The following is a 20,775-nucleotide window of genomic DNA, read 5'->3' as shown; positions in this document are numbered from 1 at the left end:
ACAACAACATTTTCTAGGAAGGGGTAATCACAAGCTGGATGTTTCGCCATACGTTTGAAGTATTTACCTGAAAATTTGGACTGTTGTTCAGTTATCTAATAAACACCGATTTGGTACCGTTGCATTGATCATTATATATATATATATATATATATACTTCAAATTCAAAACTTGATGTAGTAATTCAGGTTTAATGGTTTTGGAAGAATTGCGTAATGTGTTCAAAAAACTCTTCTAAGGTTGTGTTCTACTACAAACATTAGGCTAATTAAATCCGGAAAAACAGAGTAACAAATTGTTACTAAGCTTGGTCTTGTGCAATTTTATTCACAGTGAAGAGGATCGCTCGTTTAATGGAAAAGTTTGAATATTCATAGCGTCTGCAATCAGTCTCGTACATTCAGCATGCTTGTTGTTTAATTGAAAAAAACAATGGTCCTAAAACTCACCATTTTTTATTCTTTCAAGTGCATCCAAGGGACAAAAAAGACCACGTTTTGGGGGACACGAGAAGTAGCGTAGACCATGTGTCGCGCCGTCGTGGCGTCCTTTGTCGGTGTCCAAAACCACACCTGTAAGGGAGAATTGTTAGCTCATCACCAAAGAGCATCGAAAGACAATTTAGGAATTCTTCTCGAATTATTCAACGGAAGGATTGAACAGTTCGGCTCCGTGAGAGGCTGTTAGTCCATTTTTAAGGTGGACACCGTGCTGTAACCCTCGCAGTCGACAGTGATCAAGTAAATCGTAAACAGGTGCAGAGAAAAGCCCCTTGTTGATAGTCTTCAGTTCCAAATTGAATCACTAGTGTAACCAAGCATTCAGACATAAAAGTCTTCCACTAAAGAATGAGTGAAAGACATGTCGCGTTGTTTTAAAAATGTGCGGCTTTATAGACAACTTAAGTGGACATTTTTACAATAAATCTACATCTGAGGCCGCAGCTTTTCAAATTACTGATTAAAGAAGTGAGTGGAGTAGACTTTGAGTGGCACTGACTAAATTACTGAGGAATTCCAGATTGCTGAATCTGAAATGCCGAAATTTTGGCTATGTTTTTCAAAGGTAATTGTTATTGTTCAATGTATGAAAATACTCAGAGCGCAGGTCGGCGATTCCTTTGGGAATTTCTCGCCAGACTCAGCGGCCAGAAAGCAAGTTCTAGTGACCGGAATAGCATCCCTGATATCCTTTCCGCGAGACAGCCACAGATCAGCCAGTGGTTTCTCGATGACAGATTATCAACAAGTTTTTATAAAATACTGCGATCAGAGCACTTATAGGGGGTGCAACAATCAGGGTCTGTCTGACGTCTAATACTTGTGCCACAATTGTTCAGTGGTTTCTCGATGACAGATTGGCAACAAGTTTTTATAAAATACTGCCATCAGGGCACTTATAATGGGTGCAACGCACAGGGTCTGTCTGACGTCTAATACTTGTGCCCTTTCGCCAATGACCTGATGATTGAGAAGAATGAATCCTAAATAAAACGACAAAACTACACTTCGTCGCTCAATAAGAGCGTACCGGCTCGCCGTACACAACAAAAGTCTTGTAAAGAATGATTATCTGATCCTTGCATATTTGGATTACGCGCAATAATCAATGCAAACTCATCGTCCACGGCTTCAGAGCGTGAGCCTATCCCAATTATGCTACTGATCTTGCATTCTGTGCTCTAACAACTCGAGATGTTCTGGAAGACCACTCAAAATTCCCGAGGTTGGATCCCCATGAGGTAGCATATGAGGAAAATGGCATGCGACATTAAGACTATATATACTGTTGCTGAAAAATCTTCGGCAGTCTGATGCCTGTCTAGTCCATTTTGGGGTTGGGCCTGGTTCTTGAGTTCCCACCAACCTTAATTTTGCAAAAGGAACCTGCCAGAAGATTCACACATCTTTACAAGGTAAGTTGTTCTTAACGGATTAAACTTTGGTTCAGAGTGTAAGTTGCCTCATGTTTCAGCTGTGACGATGGCTTGGATTGGAAAAAATAATTTGATAGCTAGAATATTCTTCATCATGAAAATCAAGGCTAATTTGTGCAGCGACCTTGATCCGTTGTAAACCAAAGGCAATTTTGAGGTTTAGTTGAAGTCTTCTAATGCTTTATTAGTTTGTAGTCGGGCGCTTCTATCCATGTGCAGTACAGGAAGTTACAACGCTAAGTAAGCATTCTGACGCACAAAAGAATACCACTGCTGTACCAATAATAATGTAGACGCATGCAACCACAGTTGGCTACCACGCTTAACATAGAGGTGTGCCGGTATCACTGTTAGTGTTGGTAACTATGACGATAGTGATATGCCCCGACACAAGAAGGATAAACAGCGTAATCACAAAAGTCAGCCGAACTTGTGGTATCTCCAACAAATTCTCAATTAGATTACCAGTTGCTATCTGCAGTACAGAAGTTACAACGCTAAGTAAGCATTCTGACGCACAAAAGAATACCACTGCTGTACCAATAATAATGTAGACGCATGCAACCACAGTTGGCTACCACGCTTAACATAGAGGTGTGCCGGTATCACTGTTAGTGTTGGTAACTATGACGATAGTGATATGCCCCGACACAAGAAGGATAAACAGCGTAATCACAAAAGTCAGCCGAACTTGTGGTATCTCCAACAAATTCTCAATTAGATTACCAGTTGCTATCGGTTGCTACTCAGGAGTGCCAATCAATCCGCAAGACTATTCTCGGAAGATTTACCAACCCGTTAATTGTTTCCGTCATAAACAATGCGTACTACATGTTTTCCAGACACCACAATATAACTGAAGAGCAGCCATGTTGGTAAGATTTGATACGAAATATTTCACTGTCACACTGTTTTTACAATCAGTTTCTCGATGGATACGTCACACATCACACAACACGGGATGAGCTACTCAGAGGGTCAGCTATTCTACTGATTCCATAAGTCAACGCATGATGTGTACTTTCACCAGTAACACCCACGTTCATTATTATTGCAAGCTGGATTTTCTTTCCACTCTTTCGGCACTTGTTAACTTCACCTGTCAGTGTACACTATGAAAAATGGTTTGTGCAGAATTTGCCCAGGAAATGACGTAACTTAGTCCAACATAAGGATGTTCGTCTGAACTAATGAAAAACACCTGGTCGATTTTAACGCCTCGGTGTAGAGGACAAAGGGTATTCGTTGCAACCGAAAGGTGTTATTACCTGCCCAATTTCCGGCCGCAAAATGTGTCGGTCCGATGTAAGCAATCGTGCCGCGACGCTTTGCTCGACCGACAAGGACTCGGTCACCAATTATCAGAGGTGGTTGTTGAATGTAGCCACGAAGTTCTGGGGATAAGCTTTCGAGACATTTCTCTGAAATGTGTGACGAGTCTGTGGAGCTCGGTGGGCTGGTGTGATTGTAGGAGAACAGGCTGTCCGGGCTGAGGTTGGTCGGCGAAGATGTAAGGGTTCGAACTGAGGCATCCGAATGGTTGGCGGTCGGTTGTGGGATAGTGCAATCCACGACTAAAGGTTGGTGCATGTCAGTACAACAGGTTGGGTGTGGGTGTAGATAGAGCCACTGCTTGCAATTCAATCTGTAAGGCAAAGCAAATGGCAAGGCACTACAATGGCACATTAAAAACGAGTTGAATTACCACTAGACAAGTGACGTTCATCAGTGATTTATATAATGGATCTACATTTCAACAAGTTTTGCTATTCGTGTGACATCCATTCGCGTACAAGTTATTTAACTTAGCGTTCATCTCTCGGTAAAAGTCATCGTCCGCCTTAATAGAGATGAGGTTCATCATCCGGAATGAAATCGACTGCGTGGTGCACGTATGTGTTTACTTAGACAGCTATCCTGAATAGGGGAACACGATCAACATCCACATGGATAACCAAAAGGTCACACTAACAAAGTAATTTTGAACCACATCGCATTGATTCTGACAGCACTTAGCAACGTAAGAGTTCTATCTTTTGTGTTTCAGCGAATTGCGTAGTAGGTACTGAATTGTCAATCAACCAACAGGCAGATTAATGAAAAGACAGACTTGCCAACAGAGTGGTCACGTGGCCTAATCTACAAAAGAATACGAGTGCACAAGTTTGCACATGGGTATTTGTTTCACTTGGATTGTGAGTAACTCAAGATAAATTGGTCAATTTTCCGGTGCATAATATTTGGGAATCATTACTTCTTCCCCGCTAGATATTGCGTTGGGCTATTCTGAGCTACTCTGGATTGAAAATAGACACACGAGATCCCTGGTGTACTGTTTCGGCGACAGGTTTATATTTACCGGAAGTGAAGTGATTTGACAGCTGGCCCCGCTAGATATTGCGTTGGGCTATTGTGAGCTACTCTGGATTGAAAATAAACACACGAGATCCCTGGTGTACTGCTTCGGCGACAGGTTTATTTTTACCGGAAGTGAAGTGATTTGACAGCTGCTAAATATATCTGGTATTTTGTGTTTAAACGCACTAGCCCGTGTGGATACTTTGCAACACGATATTGGGGTGCGTGAAGTAATTAAGGTTAAAAACACAGAGCAAACAACCGACTACCTCGCAATAAAATAACGAGCATTTAATAATTCTCGAAGAACACTCGCATACGTATTAGCGAATTCTCCAGAAGTATCGAAGAATTTTGGCTTCCGATTTCAAAACAATATGAAAGCCATCATTACCTGTAAACGTTTGTCGCGCCACAATTTCCAAGACTTCCCAAGTCCCGATTATGAACCAGCCAGTCAAATAAACTTCTACTATAGTATGCTTCTGTGAGACGACTGACATGTATGAGTTCCCGACCATTTTGAAAAACCTTATTCCTTCCTGAACTGAAAATGAAGGTTAGAATCAGCTAGTTGTTAGGCTGCACTGTTACGCGTGAGTTCGTTCCTCTAACAGCTTTGAACTCCTTTTGCTTATTCACAAGGCCTGTTTTTAGTTTTAAAAAGTACATTTTAGGTATTCTGCCAGCAGAACTCTTCTTTCATAAATACTGCCCATCTTCATCAATCAGGCCTCAACTTCTGTGTCATTCTTTGTCCATGCTGGTCTCCGCTGCGGGTATTCTGTGTTTGAACACAACATCCTTCATTTGAGTAATAAGTAGAATCTTCTGATTATATCTGATGCTTGTGTTCAAAACACGAGTGACTCTCACCTCAGTTGATCACTGACTGGGTCGTTCCTCAGAATTTTCTACTTTCATTTGAAGATAGCACCACGTAAATCCACTTGAGTTAACTTCAAAGGTATAAACGACCGTTTTGGGTCTAAATTTCAAGGACAAACTGCCGGTTATTATTTTTTTGATTCAAATGTAATGTCATCAGGATTACGTGCCATCCGATTGGACATCACTCAAAATCGGCATCCATTGCACTGAGATGCAAAATCTATCAATCAAATAAGTTATTGCGTGATACCCATGGAAAGATGCCGGTCCGTGTGACTACATATTTACTGTGAATTTAGCATTATTCAAGAGCTGGTGTAATTATGGTTAAGAGAGCTTCCATCCTTCAAGTGAAACCAATCTATGCTGAAAAGCCGAAACGAATCGCACAGCTGTTTCCTCCTTGAAGAGAATCATCTTACAAAGTTCCATGGAGTTTCGAACTCGAGACTTCCCGGCTAATAGTTTGAGTAGGTGATCACCCAGCCACGGGCGATTGCTCGCTAGTGTGATTAACTCGCACTTAACCTGAATGGAGTGTTACCTAACGTTCAATCACGGAACCCACATCACATGGTCAAGTGTTGATTAAATGCCAGAGTGAGGACTTCTCTGACGGAATTTTCAGTCGTCTTGTGAATCAGTCTTCACTCAGGATGGAATCTCAATTGAAAATTCCCTAAAAACATTTCCCTAAAAACAAAAATCTAGTTACCAACAGTGCTGAGTCGACGTCATTAGAAAAATATATTTTGACGTCACCTCATTTTTGCATCACGGAACACAATCCACGCATGCCCTCCTTCAACTGGGCTTTCAAAGTAAAGTAAGGCCCCCAACTGCTTTCTTTTTCTATACTGGACGCAGAAGATATATGTCTAGAAAAATTGTCCTAATTTCTTACCTATAATTGATGCGGTATAAGTATCACTTTTTACAAGTGCATCAAAAGTCTTCAATCGATAATGTTGCACTACCCGCGGAACACAAAATATTGACAACCAGACGGTCATTGCCAGGTAGAACCAATTAGGTGCGCATAATTGTGTTGACGTTAGGACTGAATGAAAAATTTAGTCGGCTTGTGTTGGCTTGAATAACAGCAACAATGTGGCTGATTAATTCTAGGCAATCTTTTGTGTGGGAGCTTCTGTGGCGTGTTACAAAAGTTTAATAAAACATTTGTGGCAGATGAAAATGTTGATGCGGATAGCGAGAATGATGCAGACAAGCAGGAACAGGATATCGAACCCAAATTTTCCGTAAGCTTATACTGTGCGTGGGCTTTTTTCTCAGAGACTTGAAGAGTGTGCATATTCTAACACATTTTGAGTTGAAGCCAAACCTAATGTTATTTTCTGAACAGATTGTGTTATAATTGTCGTATAACTCTTATACAACTATGTTTTGGAAACTAAGGCTAATCCGGTGGAGTGTTCTTCTGTGGCTACTTGACCCGTTAGTAATACGGTACTATCAACCAACGCAATCTACTAACAGAAAAAGTGATAGAGTTATTAGCGTTTTACATCGCTTTGGACGAAGCTATTTTGCCAATTCAATTTGGTTGTGGGATTTGCAAAATTTGCAAATCTGCTCTCATGTGGGCAGTCGTTATAGTGTCTTGCGCAATCCAGTTTATTTTCGCGCCTCTTAGAGTTTATCAGTAGTGCACATCCTTGATCAGAGCGTGGTTTGAAACTCAGATACCCGCCATTTCTACCACCAGCCTACCAATGTATAGTGGACGTAGCTGAGTATAATGCTTTGCCGCCCGTCAAAATATTTACACCGGAACGGGAGGAAGACCGTTAAAAGAATCGATTTAAGGACGAATTCAGCCAGTCCTGCAGACACCTACAACCAACTAGGTGCTAAGTGAAACAATCACATCGCCGAACAATGAACACATAGGCCTGGCAAGACTGTTATTCAGGTAGGTTTGGTGTATGTCGTTGGAGGACCAGCAAAGCGCACCTCAAATTTCAGACGTCCGTTGGCAAGCCGCCGATGCCGAAAGTGAGTCTAAATTAGGGTGAAACGCTCTCGTGTGGACTCGCAAAAATAGGTGCACCAGAATAGTGTATATATATGTATATATACCTTTCAGGTATCTAACTGCCATGTCATCGGAAGAAAGCACGAGGGCTGAGATACTGTCGGGTTTTTCAAGCCTAAATAGGAGCAGTCTAGATGCGGAGGTTGGGTTCAAACCAGCCCGCAAGTTCTCAACCTAAGCACTGAACTATCCTCAGTTAAGAACAAAAGAGGACTGTTTTCGTAAGAAATGCACGAGTGCAAGTTATTTTAGCCAGCATACAACTTCAATGTGGTTCATTTTTATATTAAAACATACTTTAATGATGTTTTATCTTTCTTCAAAGGGTGATTCTATTGAAAGCTTACCATTGCCAGTGGCTACCTAATCATGTCTTGTATTCATTTCAGTCACATGGAAACAAACTGCCGTTCCTCCTTGTTAACTTTTGAAACCTCAAGTCTGGCTAGAAACACATGACTCGTGCAAAATGGATGGCAAGTGGTGTGCCTATATCTCTTACTTCCATTGTTGTCACGTGCTGTTTTCTGTGTGAAATTCTAATCCTGTGACGAGCAATTGTTATGCACTGGGAATTTTCTCCGTTATGAATATCGATCTTTTCTGGGACAATGCCTTCAACTTCCTTAAATTAGTTCATACCTTATTAGAAAAGCTATCGGATTTTCCGACTTGGTCAGTTGTCATTCCTTGTTTAACTGTAAGAAAAACCATCGTTTGCTTCTCACAGTATCTCACAGTTGGTGCTTAAACCAACCGAGTTGAAAGCTTCCAGTCCATCAACAGTGATGGTTGCCATAATCAGCGCCACCAGGTCTGATCAGCACCAAATACACGAACTACTGAAATTGAGACGGCTGTGAACATCTAGAGCACACATTTAAAACATGCCGACAGCGTAGTACCGAAGAGGATGGCAGATAACGGCAACTGCAACAGGTGTATCCGAAATAAGTAGTGGACAAAACGATAAAAAAGAAAAACATAATTATACCGTGATCTGCAAGAATCAGAAGGAAACAAATTGCTTTGTCTTTATACAATCAGGCAGCTTCTAACTAATCATAGCTGTATGTCTCCACGTCGAATTTTCGTAGAGATTCTCAAGTAACGAAACCAGGACGTTGCTTCAACGTTCTTAACGTGCTGGTTGAACTCCGTATCTGGGAACTGCAGGGCATGATCTGCACAATGAATGAAGCGAAGCCATCAAAACTCATCGTGCGCGCCAAAAAACATCCTTATAAGGAATCCGCAAAAATGCATCTTTCACCCCTCCCGAGATAAGTGACATCTTTGGTGTGATGGAATTTGTGTCAAGGAGTTTTGATAGGGAGGACTATCCTTTAATTACCGTTATGGGCAGAGAAAGCTAATGTGGTTCAGAAAATTAGCGAAGAATTAACTTGATGTGCACTATTTAAAAATTATCTTCACACGTGACTGGTTTTCAGCGATTTCCGGGAAGATTTGGCATGTGATAAATCCTGTATCATAAAGTGAACATACGTATGCGACCAGCGTAAGAAGTTTGATCATGTGGTTAATGAATTCTGGACTGCGCTTGCGGAAATACAGAGCACTTGAACAATTGGTGTGTCATCTACCGCGGATGTTTTCACGTCCATCCCATATTTACGTGAAGAGATTATGTGATCTGTTCATTGTCGCTTTAAGATTACATCCGCTCAGATATTTCACAAACGAAATAAGTGCGTCAGTTAATTCTACAAACCCCGCAACAACTAATCAAAAGTTGTCCAACAGGTTTCAAACGTCCATGACGCTACCTGGCTGGGGAGTACCGATATGAGGATCAAGTCACCGACACAACCGGAGCGGTTACTGGGTGATCGTCTCAGGGGTCCGGCAAACTAAGTGCATGGTTTCATAATGATCGCATTCGCCTGTTGCAAGCGGAGCATCCAGCATGCAGTTGTGAAGTGGTGATAAGACGCTCACTTCGCATGTCAGATCTCCGAATTTCAAACCGTGGCACGGCCAAGGACTACTGATGATAGGAGTGGAACTCCTTTGGTGTGGACTAACAAGAAGAGTTACGCCAGGAAAGGAGGAGGACCGCTCAAACGATTGACGTGAACGTGAACTCAGTTCTAACCGGTCCCACACCAAAACCGCAGTGGCCGACACTGAACAAACACCACACGCGCCATGACCCACACTTCTGAGTTAATCTGAATACTGTGTTTCATCCAGTTAGGTTTGGTAGAGCGAAGTAAGCTTTGCCTAAGTTAGTAGTAAGTTTTGCATCTGACACTGAACAAACACCACACGCGCAATGACCCACACTTCTGAGTTAATCTGAATGCTGTGTTTCGTCCAGTTAGGTTCGGCAGAGCGAAGTAAGTTTTGCCTAAGTTAGTAGTAAGTTTTGCATAACTTTACTCCTCAAATAGTACTCAGCCTAAACCATAATTTATAAACTGTTCTTGACAGAGTAGAACTGCCATGACAGCTTCCTTTGTTTGAGTTAATCGCTCTTGATTCCGCACAGCCCAAATGTAAACTGACCTGAGTATTTGCTCATAAACAAACAAACAAACGCAATTACGTGAAGAAGACTATGCAAGGAGTGCTGACCAGTTCCAATACTTATTTTTCAGTTTAGTATCTGATCACCCAGGTTTTCCCAGTGTCAGCCAGTGAAAACAAATTTTCGGATGGTTTCAGCGTCAGTTTCTTCGTGACACTGCCAGAGCTGATAACATGTTCGGTGAAACTCACGTTGATGTGCCGTTTCACTAGACACGTAGGCTAGGTAGAGTGGGCACAGCCAATATTTTTGCTCTTCATATACATCGATTATTGGATTGTTCCTAACAACCAGCGAGTTGACTGCGAACGTCTCGCCACTAATCAAGGTAATTTCAAAATTGAGTAGAATTGTAGTCGTTTGTTGTACTTAAATGGCTTTTTCAACCGGCGATATCAACGTCCTTTGTTATGTAATACCTATTTTTCAACGGAAGCGGTTCGCGATCGATTAGGAATTTAAACACTGTCACGATTCTTATGCAGCTGAATTTCAATCACAGACCCGTTTATAAGGGTAAATTGTGGATGCAACCATTTTGACATAATCAGGAGTAGAAAACAAGCGCGTTGTCATAAAAGGATTTTTGAGGAGGCTAGAGACCTGAAACTTTTGTATCCCATATTGACTGTTATAAGGCAACCATAAATAAAATTCCAAAGAACCTACGAACTTAACACCTTGTTAGTAAGGTTCCGAGCTGTCAACGATCGTCAAATGCCCTGTATGTAATGCAGAGCCTACAAAGGTCAATGTGAAAAACAAAAGTCTTTCCTAAACCTCTGTATTCAGCCAAATTCAATGGGCCGGTCGTCGGATGTATAAAACAAACTAAAAACTCATAAGCATGCAGGTTTTTTTAGTACCAATAGATCTAAAAGGGATGCTAATTAGATCGGATATCAAGGTGGCGATGCAAAGTCAAAGTCAGATTGATCAGCAAGAGTTGGCAAGCACACAAAAGAAGCCAGTTTGTTCTGGATGATGTGATTCTCACAACCTAACTAGTATATGTCATACCCTGAATAGATGAACGAAATAAGACTGCAATTGAGAATGTATAACTGAAATCATACCGCACGTTAACTTGACTGTGACGGCGTACGACCAAAACTCATTCAAATTCCCCTGATTTTTTCATTTAGTCTTCTTTGATTGACGATTAACCTCTCCATTTCGGTGGCGAACTAACTACAACCACTAGCCAATTGGCATGCATCTGTTTGATTATCAGAAGGTAGTTAGATTCTTCTGACAAGCTATGCAGCAAATTTTCTATCAACCATGTCAAGCGTTCGTGTTCTTGTTCATTCTATCTCATACTGTATTTTATGCAGGCAGGATTTCAACTTCCCGCAGTTTCACGTAGTATGTAACAAACTACTCTTAATTTCGAGATGCTTGGTAATAGTTTTTGCGTGTTACAGGTCAAGTGCCGGGACTTGCAGCCATTATACGAACAACAGATAATTGGGTATTTAAATTAACCTTGTCAGTGTGTTTTGCTTTCGGCCAGCATAGAACAGACGCATTTAAGAGAAGAACTATCACAGTTTATCGGCCTGTGGGGCCCATAATAGCATTATGCGCTTTTTCTGATCGTACACTGAATGAATTATCGATAAAGTACAGAAGAACCGATTTCCTTGTAACCCTGGCAACAAATTCACCTAGCTCAAAGGCCCTACAGACTGCACAAATCCAAACACGCTCATCATCACGGTGGAGAAAATTCAGGCATGTTGCCTGCTACAAAACAACAGTACGAAACCCATTTCAACCGGGTTTTTGCACCGCTAAGGTGCTCTAATAAGGGTAAAACAATTCACGCACTCAACTTCTCAGTATGGATCAACGAAAACAGATGTACCAAGGTACGGACCGGACTATTCAGGAGAGCGTGGTGACCGTATTTATTAAGCCAGATGATGGTTTTAAAACATTAAGATACTTTCTATTATATTCTCACAGTGTTTGGAAGAGATTTCACCTTTTCCAGGTTACTGAGGAGAACATGGCCAAAATCCTTCCACCCTTTGAAGAAGTCTGCTCTCATGTGAACCAAACACTGACATCAAATGTTCGGAGACCAAGGCACTGTAGTGTTTTTTATAAGGTCTTTTGTGAGAGGGGGGCATTGTATTTTGCCAGGGGGCTTAGCAAGCATGTTCTTAAGTCCGCGAAGTTTCCTTATCAATTAATCTGCATCATTGCATTTGCCTCTTAACTATTTATGATGTGTCCTCCAAATTTAGTCACTTCTAGTGGCTGTGTACCGTCTGTAAAAGGAATTCAGTCATCTAAGGTCCATATTTTACCTTAAATTCCTGAGTAAAAAAGGCATATGCTATTTGATCATTCAGCCCACCCGTGTGGCAGATTGACTTCCGTTTAGCCTTCACTTCACATATGCCACTAGCGTTTTGTATTCTAACTCAGACCATGATAGTCTTTTCTGTATGCTCTGGGTAGTTGTTAGACTGTGCCAGTTGCCAACTTGCAGGCCAAAAAACCGGCATATAAACACATGATTTGTTCAAACTGGAACACGCGAGATTTGTTGCTGACAAAGACAAGCAGACGCTGACTGAGTCTGGTCTATCTCATTCACAATCAACGGTCGATTTCCGAATTCCAGTGGTCCACTTATGATTGATCATGGAAGAACACAAAATTCCACGATGGTGAACACAGTAGAGCACCCATTGACAACAGGATTGTTAGTCAGATTCGACAGTGAAACCATGCAAGACTTCAATCTACCCGGAGGCTTTTGAAATATACGTCGGGGAAGCCAAATGACAGAAGCTACATAAATATCTAGCTAGGTTAGTCATACTAACTGCTATAGCGCAAAGACTTGTGTCTCGGTTCCACACCCAGCGGCGTTTCTGTCGATAAAAATTTTGTCAATTAGTGTTAATGAATGACAAGATATAAACACTGACCTAAAAGGAAGAACTCCTTGCGTCTTCAGTACAACATCCCAAAGTTATGCGGTCTATCAAGGCTACTAACAAAAGGGGATAAGCGACCATAACATACCTCCTCATCTTCAGCAACAAACATTCATATTGATTTAATTCCAATGAATTCTGTTCACGCGTCCACCGATTTCGGTTCATATTGAGTATCGTTGACTTGAAATTGCTAGTATTAATTGGTTAACGGGGGGAACTCACGGCCCAACCATAGGGCCAGAAAGGATAAGAACAGTTAATTTTGCTGTTAAGATTAAGTAGGAATCATATTGCAGTACTTAGCAACAACAAACTGAGAACAGCTCGCTCTCAAGTTAATTTCACAGTAACATCCACCAGGATAGAATTATTTCTCATTTTCTGATACGGAAGTTCAAACCCTGCTAATTATAGTTTCGGAATTTTTTCTACTTTCCACAAGACTGTCAGGAAGCATTCGTCATGTTCCCATTGAACATGAAGTCAGAATCAGTAGAATATAAATTGTGTTCGTAACCATTCGTCCCATAACTAATCTACGTAGGTGCTGATGGGTTGTTATAACTAAGGGGGAAACTGCAGCTAGCAGACCATACATCAGCGATCTATCCATTGTTTCCAACTCCCATCCAATGGGACGAAAAAGGTGGTCAGCTTATTAATATGTGTCTCTTGTGGGCAGCCAGAAATGTGATCAATCTCATCATTCTCATTATTGACGCTGATTTGTGAATGGTAGTACAAACGCCACCAACCTATTAGTTGGGTAGTCAGGAAATCAACATGCACCACTGCGTACGAGCCCATGTACATAACCGTGTTAGTTAGATATGAGCGTTGAAACTACTAAAAAACTACTTTTATGCCCTTTATCTACAGTTTAAGGCTATAGCCATAGTCAGAAGTTGTGGGCGATCTGCTTACCACATCGAAATACGCCAACGGATCCGCGCTGAACCGCGTGTGAAAATATCTGAACGACAGAAGGCTTAAACATGAAACAGTAAAACCGGAGGGCGAATAACAAGGAGCAGTACCAGAGCCCTAAGCATGCTCAGCCGATGGCCCTCAGCTGGTAAGTCAGGCGGTACAACCCAACAGTTAGAACCCACGGTGAATGCGGGTGTGACTTGGAGGCCACACTCGAAGTACACATAGACACGGAACTAACTTGCATTATACGCAAGCAACCTGGTATGCACAGTTTGTAACTGACGAATGTGCCAACTTCGGAAAAATGCCGAATCCGAGTATTTTATGCCGTTTTATATTTTGTCACCGATACGATTTGGCCTATATGATGCTGGTGACAGAAGGATAATCCTAGCACTACTGCACGCTTAACGCAGCAGAGTATGTTAGGGCGTGCCGTTCCTGTGCCTATATGTATATATATCAGGTACTGAAGAAAAACCGAATAGAGCAAGTCATTTGAAACCTTGGGTTGATGTGATTACTCATGAGACCCAGACAAAATTCACAGTTTGCTGTTGGATCCATGCTCAAACACCTACATATCGACCCTTAACCCTAAGTGTTTGGGTGATGCAACGGCATTTCTTATCTGTGTTCACGTCCTTAACCATTGTCAAGCTATTACCAACATCGTTGATCAAATAAAGGAACATATAGCAACATCGTTGATCAAATAAAGGAACATATATCTTCATTATAATCGCAGAATATGATTTTGCTTCCTACCAACAGCTGGTCAAGTGTTCTGATTTTTAATAAGAATCATTAGATAGACAGACTTAACACCTGACGCACATGTGAAAATGATGAGTTGGTAAGCAGCACCCGAAAGATGCACAACGGCTGCTATCGATGTGACGTAAATTTCAACACACTGTAGCCGCGTGAATGTATCGTGTGAACCGCCAGGCCGGTAGAGTGTAGTTTAAGTGAGTACTTTCTCAAGGGTAGTTGGTGAGGGCGGTAAAGGTAATCTGGCACAAGAAAGTCTAACACAATTTTACTATAAAACATGGGTCGTTCCTTCGATTTGAACACCCTCAACTTTAGAATTGCAATTCACAAGAGGATAAGATAGAGTGCACTACAAGGCGCTGAAGAAGCGCTACTAGTTCTGTGGGCACTTTAATTGTTGTTAGCAGCGAAAACACTCAGTCCTATGATTGTTTCCTTTTCCGAATGTCCTTCTACTTTTCAGTGCTAAATCCATCAATAAACTCTACTCAAAAAGCATTCATAGAGATGTATGCGCTCAAAACTCAGACAGTAATTTTCATTAACTTTTCGTAATTTTACCTCACTACAGCACATATGGTTGTATTTCCTGTTGAAACAATTATTCAGAACACATGCAAGCGGCTGCGAGCATAAAAATGACCTTTGAATACGTTATGAAGCCATGATGACTATGTTTGGTCCAAGCCTGACGAACTCAGCAAAGTCGAAGAGTTTTCAGCAACACTGTGAGTAGTTTCCTTTATCAACAAATTTTTGTTCATAAACATCTTCATGTGAATATCGCACATCACTCAAATTAGAAAACTTCACCAGTGCGACAGAAACGGCTACATGGATGATCAAGTTGGCATCAACATTTTCGCGACGGTCGCTACTGGATAATGACAAGGTGTGAGCATAGTACTGCATGCACTTGCCTTCTGGCGTGGCCAACTGCAAGACCCATTTGGCCATATATGGGAAACAGAGGGTCATTTGGAAGTGTTGCGCACTTAATTAGTGAAAGTTCTAGAAAAATTTAAAGATAGTCCAAACAAACAACACATTGCAACGCGACAAGCAAGGAAGGGATGTTTTCCGCAGGTTTTCAATTATCGGTTAATTAGTGAAAGTTCTAAAAAAATTTTAAAGATAGTCCAAACAAACAACACACTGCAACGCGACAAGCAAGGACGGGATGTTTTCCGCAGGTTTTCAATTATCGATGGAAACTCCGTTGTGTCTAATCACTTTTCTGTTACTGGCGTTTTGTTGTACAGCCGTTTACAGCGTGCAAGAGAGAATCATCAATTGCCAAGTTCACATTATCAAATCAGCGCAGGTTTCGAAAGCACGCGAGGTATCTGTCATAGCACGTTGTTCGGTATGTCGCACGCATAAGTTGGGCGCAGAAAAATGACGTTTTTGTATTCAGACCGCAGCCTCCGCAGTAGTAGGAATGTCCGAGCGCTAACGGATAACATTGAGGAAAAATTCAAGTATCATCTGTGGTGAACATGACACATGTTTTCTGATTTCTCTAACCTAACTAAAGCAGCCTAAGTCCTCAGCTCTTTTCCCGGACTCCACTGTAACTCACGTTTAAATCCCTTTCGTTGGGAAGCCCTGCCTCTGAGATGGCGCAAATTTTGTCATGAGTCCACATCGAAAGGAGCAGGCGCATTGGACTCACGTTTTGCTCCCATTTGAGCTCATCAGCAGTGCCGAGGTTTGGACTCCGGGACTCTGACATGCGAGGCGTGCTTGTTATTATGGCTGCACCAGCGCACGCTGGAGGCAACTAAATTATCACGTTTGAACAGGCAAACGTGTTCATCCTTGAGCTATGCGATTGTCTAGCAGGTTTCAAGCGACTGTGGCGCTCCCTGACTTGGAAGCCCCGATATGAGGATCAGTCAATCAACACAACACTTACTGAGTCGTTGTTCGATACGTCAGACAAGCAAATCACGTCATTCAAGCGTGAACACAGTCGTTTGTTCAGACGTGATAATTTAGGTGCATCCAGCGTGCGCTGGTGTATTCGTGATATCACGATCGCATTGTATGTCAGATGCCCGTATTTCAAACCCCGGTACGACCGAGGTTATGCACTGCTACTGGACTTTAATAAGAGCGAAACCCTAGTCCAGTGCCTCTTTCTTTTGGTGCGCCAGTACAGGGGGAAGGCAGTTGGAACGAAAAAAATGTAAACGTGAATCCATTGCAAGAAATAAAAAATTAACTCGTTCAGCTGTAGCACTCTTTAGGTGCCCAACTGCCATGCTACCAGAATGGGACACGAGGGTTGAGATAATGCCAGGTTGCCCAAGCCTAGGCAGGTAAAGTCGAGAGGCAGAGATCGTGTTCGAACCACAGACCTGTTGGTCAGTAAATTCGTGCTCTAACCACTAAGCCATCTCGCTCCTCAATCCATTTCAATAAAAAGTTTCATGGTGATAGTTCGGAAACCCAAAATAATAGGTCATTGGAGTGACTAAATAAGTTTAATATTTTTCGTCCGCATGTTCTGGAAGACAAACTCCCACCTTACACCTTATACTGAAGCATGCACACACCTGTGAGCGCATCATCAACAGATCGTCCACCTGGCTAGTCTTCCCGCTAACTGACACAGTACCTTCCCTGGTGACATCACATGAACACATTTTGAATAAACATAGAGCTCCTAGTAAAAAGCATACCCATGAATATCACTTACATCCCCAGTGGTGCGGCCAACCCATCGTGCCACGCAGTGAGAGGCAATTCATGCCCTCTCATTCATTATGTGAATCGAGCAGATTTTTCAGCTTAGCTATGTTAAACAGCTGCTCACCTCACCTATTTGATTTGTGACTCTATACTTCGACAGTCAGTACCAAAGATGTGCGTTTATAATGAATAAGGTGTAAAGACGGGGAATACTGCTATTACACCGCATGCAGGCGTTAATGATAGCGCAACTGAGCCCAGAAAGTATCTAAATGGACGCCACAATCCAACGTCAAGTTTGATAGTTTACAGCTGAATTGATTAACCTACATTTTCTTTCTTCTGAATGCTTCAGTCGTCGCTAAAAGACGATTGTTGGGAGCTCACGATGGCTTAACGTCACCAAATTGCTGCGCGAAAACGTCGACTCCGCCATTATACTCCATCTCCACAGTTTGAAGCCTCCATAACACTGATCCATGAGTGGTTCTCAAATTTATGAAAACGAACTGACTATCGAAAAAATGCATTGTAATCTTCTCTTACTTTAAGCCCTTATACTAAGTATATATGCATTTACATCGAAATCATATGATCGCGACATGTATACGTTCCCAGCTTTTTCGAAGTTCACTGGATCAAAGTCCGTTGCTACATCAGTGGAAAAATACTGGCAACCACGTGACCTGCCTCATCCAATCAAGAGTGACTAACTACCATAAGACTCAGATTGATGGGCTGTTTTGTTCAAAGTCCAGTGAGGCCTTTGACCTTCAAACTACATCTAGCCCATCCTTCATCCTTGAACAATCTTATAAAAGGCTTCATTCACTGATATTAGCAGACGTTTACATATGTTTCCACAATTTACTGTTCTTCAAACCGTCCTTATGCTTTTAGTCCGTACTCTTATTCACACATTTACAAAGTTACCGAGAAGCAAAGGCCTCATACTCAATGTGTTTAAAATTTTCTCTGCATGGTGAGTGCATCAAAAACTCTTGCGCACCCGCCCTTAGCCTGCTGAACGTTAGTGTCCGATGATCTGCCCGTGTTGTCATGATTAAAAATTAGGGATTTTTTAAAGTTATTTTAAACCATTGTCACTGTTTTTGTTACCGGTGACATCAAACCCATCATATATTGAATGCTTGAGACATTTGTCCCGTCTCGTTTCTACGTCCTTCCTCACGCTTGTAAATTTGATCGTTCTCAACAAATGTCTCGAATACTGACAGGAAAGTAAAATAATATTGTAATGACGGAAAAAACGTTGTTTCACTTTGACGTCATTTTCATGCAAGGAACGGTGGCACAGCAACTGACTTATACACTCTTCACAGGCTCCTTAATGCACAACCAAAAGCCAACGGATCTGACACGTTATTGTCGGACATCATGCACGTGTCTTGACAAAATTGTTTCTGGTGCTGGTCATTAGTGTCTGTCAAACAGGCTGGCACAACATTGTGAGTCCACAACATTGTGAGTCTGACTTTAGCTTCGATAAGCAGTTAACTACTCAGGCAATAAAAATCTGAGGAATATCATTCTGATGATAGCAACACGAGTACGACAGGACTGTATGCTGCAAGTCAACATGTCTTCCACGAAGGAACACGAAGAACTAGCCTGATTCTGAGAAAAAGGAATATGACGTATAATTCTAAGTGCGCCCAAGCAACTGCAGACCCAAGCTCAGAGTAGGGAGATAAAAAAGAGGAAGACGAGGAACGAGGCTCATAGAAGCTAGGATTGGCTTCAGAAAACTGTGACCTAAAGAATATTGAGCAAATAACGTAACCAACGTGTAGCGGAAAGCCATTCAATGGGTAAAAATAGCCTTCTGTGCAATACAACGCAGCATGCAAAACATATGCATCAGTTAACTGACAGCAGAAAGCAATAGTATTTGGCGTCGCAAGCTATTAAAACGAGTAGTACCTGGTAGTTATTGGCAAGACTCTGCCAGATTTGAGGCTTCAGGGTGTTGAATATTGCACTTCCATCAAACCAGGTAGATTCTTCTTTCTGGTATCCTAAACTCTCCGGTATTTTGACGAAAAAGGCCGCACTAAAAAACAAGCACGGCAATTTTAGCATGTTAGACCCAATGCCAAAAGTCAAGGAAGAGAAGCATCGTTACACATACCAGCTGATTTTTGCCTTAATAATTTAGGCAATGGTATCCAAAATCCAAGTCAACTTCACTGGTTACCTGGGGTGTGCACTACCGATATTGCTAAAAAAACTCCAAAAAGCTCGGCGGTTAAGGCATGAACTCACCGACTGGAGGGTTTGTGTCACAGTATATCGACTTCTGTTGTTTAGCTTCCGGCAACCTGGCTGTATCTCAGTGCTTGTGCTGGGTATCGCAACGCATTCCAGCTAATTCTTCATTTTATTTGTTGATGAAGTGTCGAAAACCTCGTGGATCATCTGCATTAATTAAAATGGCTCCACGGGTCATTTGAGTGTGTCTGTCCTAATTCGTGTTTGTTTTCAATTTTCAACCATAGTAGGCAGAAATGATAATGTTAAGCAACGAAATCCAATGGCACCTTTTGGAAATTTGATAGCTTTCTTGGTTGGTTTTATTCCTGTTTGTTAAACAAAGTTTTAGGGTTGCTTCATGTTTGATAAATTACCGCACTTTAATACCCAGTGTACCAAAAGCAAACTTTCCGTAACTATCAATGGGGCGCAGCTAGCGATGTTATGCCTCCTCCACCCAAACGATTCGGGAAGATCTATGAGCTAAATGAAGCCATTGCGAATGTATTTTCTTTATTGCGCATCCAAATTCAAATGAGCCAATAAAATCAAAAGCGCACCCTCTGCGAACTGTGAGTTCCCTTGAAAATACGGTAGGAAGGATGGCACACGCACAAATGCGACAGCTAACCAGAGGACTATGATTCCTTTAAGGAACTTATGAACACATGCATGCCTGCATACCATAAATCCCTACATACGTTAGGATTCATCTGGTATGATTGGAACTGTTGGTGGCATGACTTTGAATGAGAAGCTTCTCTCTTGTTATCTAATGTTCTTTTGTCAACCACATCCATTGCTCGCATTTACTTTTATATCTGTGACCGTGCTCTTCAAAAAAAAACAAGCACGGCAATTTTAGCATGTTAGACCCAATGCCAAAAGTCAAGGAAGAGAAGCATCGTTACACATACCAGCTGATTTTTGCCTTAATAATTTAGGCAATGGTATCCAAAATCCAAGTCAACTTCACTGGTTACCTGGGGTGTGCACTACCGATATTGCTAAAAAAACTCCAAAAAGCTCGGCGGTTAAGGCATGAACTCACCGACTGGAGGGTTTGTGTCACAGTATATCGACTTCTGTTGTTTAGTTTCCGGCAACCTGGCTGTATCTCAGTGCTTGTGCTGGGTATCGCAACGCATTCCAGCTAATTCTTCATTTTATTTGTTGATGAAGTGTCGAAAACCTCGTGGATCATCTGCATTAATTAAAATGGCTCCACGGGTCATTTGAGTGTGTCTGTCCTAATTCGTGTTTGTTTTCAATTTTCAACCATAGTAGGCAGAAATGATAATGTTAAGCAACGAAATCCAATGGCACCTTTTGGAAA

General features: G+C 41.7%; 1 protein-coding gene across 1 annotated transcript in view; it reads right to left on the bottom strand.

Moving 5' to 3' along the window:
* The window catches only part of T265_02184 (hypothetical protein), a gene marked incomplete at both ends in the record, with an annotated part of 70,427 nt that extends 51,192 nt beyond the window's left edge, over positions 1-19,235 (bottom strand). The window contains 3 exons of the mRNA XM_009166358.1: positions 450-572; positions 3,205-3,581; positions 19,110-19,235. Coding sequence (XP_009164622.1) covers positions 450-572; positions 3,205-3,526 — 445 coding nt within the window. The remainder of the gene's footprint in view (positions 1-449; positions 573-3,204; positions 3,582-19,109) is intronic.
* Positions 19,236-20,775: the final 1,540 nt, after the last annotated feature.

The sequence above is a fragment of the Opisthorchis viverrini genome, assembly GCF_000715545.1.
Source record: "Opisthorchis viverrini unplaced genomic scaffold opera_v5_25, whole genome shotgun sequence".
NCBI classification, from domain to species: domain Eukaryota; kingdom Metazoa; phylum Platyhelminthes; class Trematoda; order Opisthorchiida; family Opisthorchiidae; genus Opisthorchis; species Opisthorchis viverrini.
Note: the sequence above shows the minus strand (reverse complement) of the source record. Positions and strands in the feature narration are given on the sequence as shown.